Below are 1,971 nucleotides of genomic sequence, written 5' to 3' on the forward strand. Positions count from 1 at the left end.
CCTGAATGGGGATTCGCTCTCCAGACGCTCCTCTGCAATGAGGCGTGATGAGGGACGAGTGATGTCATCAGGAGGAGGTGCTCCCATCAGAGTGATGTCATGAGGAGGAGGTGCTCCCATCAGAGTGATGTCATGAGGAGGAGGTGCTCCCATCAGAGTGATGTCATGAGGAGGAGGTGCTCCCATCAGAGTGATGTCATGAGGAGGAGGTGCTCCCATCAGAGTGATGTCATGAGGAGGAGGTGCTCCCATCAGAGTGATGTCATGAGGAGGAGGTGCTCCCATCAGCACGTTCCCATCCCACCTGACCCGCGACAGTGCTCCCCGTGACCCACCCACTGGCTGCCTTAGTCCTGGTCAGTCAGGACCGACGCCCCCTGCCCCCTCCGTCCGAACGGAGCGATCAAAGAGGCGCAGGTGTGGCCAGGCCGCTGCACGGACCACGGAGAGCGCCATCGGAGAGCGCCATCGGAGAGCGCCATCGGAGAGCGCCATCGCGCCATCGGGACCAACATGTGGACGTTGACTTTGCGTTAAACCCAGTTTTGGAGCAGGAAATGGAAGCAGTGTGAAGGAAAATGCTGTGCATTGCTGAACATGTTTGTTGTAAAGGTTTTGAAAGTGCGCATGTGAAAGTTGACTTATGCTAACAAAGGAATTAGATTGGTTTTATTTTGATATACGTACATTTCAGTAATAGAATCTTAGGGAAGAAAATTATATTTAGTTATTTGATTGATTTTTACATGCATTATATTTTTCATTGATTCATTATTGTAATTATTGTATATTCAGAAGCTGGTAAATGGAATTTCATTACTCCATGGTGAATGAAGGAAACAGATGATTGCACATTAAGTCTAGTTTGTATTGAGGGAGTGAGCTATGCACACAACTCTTTATAATTCTTTTATAAGTATTCTACTTTTCATTACTGAAATCACTTTCAATACCATGAGTTTTTTATTGTTTTATATGTGAGTCTTTTTAACTGTGGGGGGAAACTAACTCTCTCTTCTCTCAAGTGTTAAAGATGGAGAACCCGTCAAGCCTCGTCGTGTGTTAGTGGATCAGAAGGATCCGAGTCTCCTCTTTGTCAGCTTGGCTCTTTTCCTCAGAACAGAGGACTTGTCTATTTTGGGCACATCCTGTGTTCTGTTATTTCATTCCCTCATGCATAACCATGGCAACTTCTATCACACTGATATCCAGCATGATATCCTGTTTCAATCCACAATCCTGGAAAGTTTGGTGTCAGAATTTTGTTTTGAGTTCGTTTGTTGTTCAATTCAATTGCAATCACTCCTTTAGTTTTCGTCCTGACCTCCAAATATGCTGTAACAGTTGCTTGTGAAAGTGTTGCGTTGTTCTATGTGCCATCGTCAGTGATACAGTATGTAGGGTCACATAGAGAAACTGTCTACAGAGAACCAAAACAAAGGGACTAAGCTGCAGTATTCATCTCTTCTGACCGAGCTCATGTGAGGCCCTTGTCCTGGGCGCACACCTGTGTGTTTTGTTGGGATGTTATTATGTCCTCTGACAGTCCCTGTGGGACCTGGGGAGGCGGAGTATGCAAATTAGACTCATTTAATTACTGTAGTACAGATCAAGCGTCAACAGCCAATCAGTTCAGGCAAATTCGTGATTAATAATTTAAACATTCATTTCTTCTGCAAGAAGTTTCTAGGTTTCCTCATGCGTAATAAATTCTGTCAAACCTCTGGAATCCTTGATGTGGTCGTCTTTGTTCACTCAGAGCTCGCACTGTCAAAGTCAAATTTACAAGAGTGTCTCTCCATTGCTTGTATGTGTGTCTTATGCTTCCTCAGCCTTGGCTGGTATTCAGTCAAATATATTGGTAATGCTGATGTAGTAGTCATGACCAAAAGAACGAGATCACGGATACAAGCGGCCGAAATGTGTTTTCTCCGGAGGGTGGCTGGGGTCTCCCTGAGAGATCGGGTGAGA

General features: G+C 45.2%; 1 protein-coding gene across 1 annotated transcript in view; it reads left to right on the plus strand.

Annotated features, from left to right (window-relative positions):
• nos1apa (nitric oxide synthase 1 (neuronal) adaptor protein a) overlaps nucleotides 1-537 on the plus strand; it is a gene marked incomplete at both ends in the record, with an annotated part of 30,946 nt that extends 30,409 nt beyond the window's left edge. The window contains one exon of the mRNA XM_084443828.1: nucleotides 352-537. Within this exon, the coding sequence (XP_084299954.1) occupies nucleotides 352-537 (186 nt within the window). The remainder of the gene's footprint in view (nucleotides 1-351) is intronic.
• Between the last annotated feature and the right edge of the window lie 1,434 nt (nucleotides 538-1,971).

Source organism: Borostomias antarcticus, assembly GCF_949987555.1.
Source record: "Borostomias antarcticus genome assembly, chromosome: 10".
Classification (NCBI taxonomy): domain Eukaryota; kingdom Metazoa; phylum Chordata; class Actinopteri; order Stomiiformes; family Stomiidae; genus Borostomias; species Borostomias antarcticus.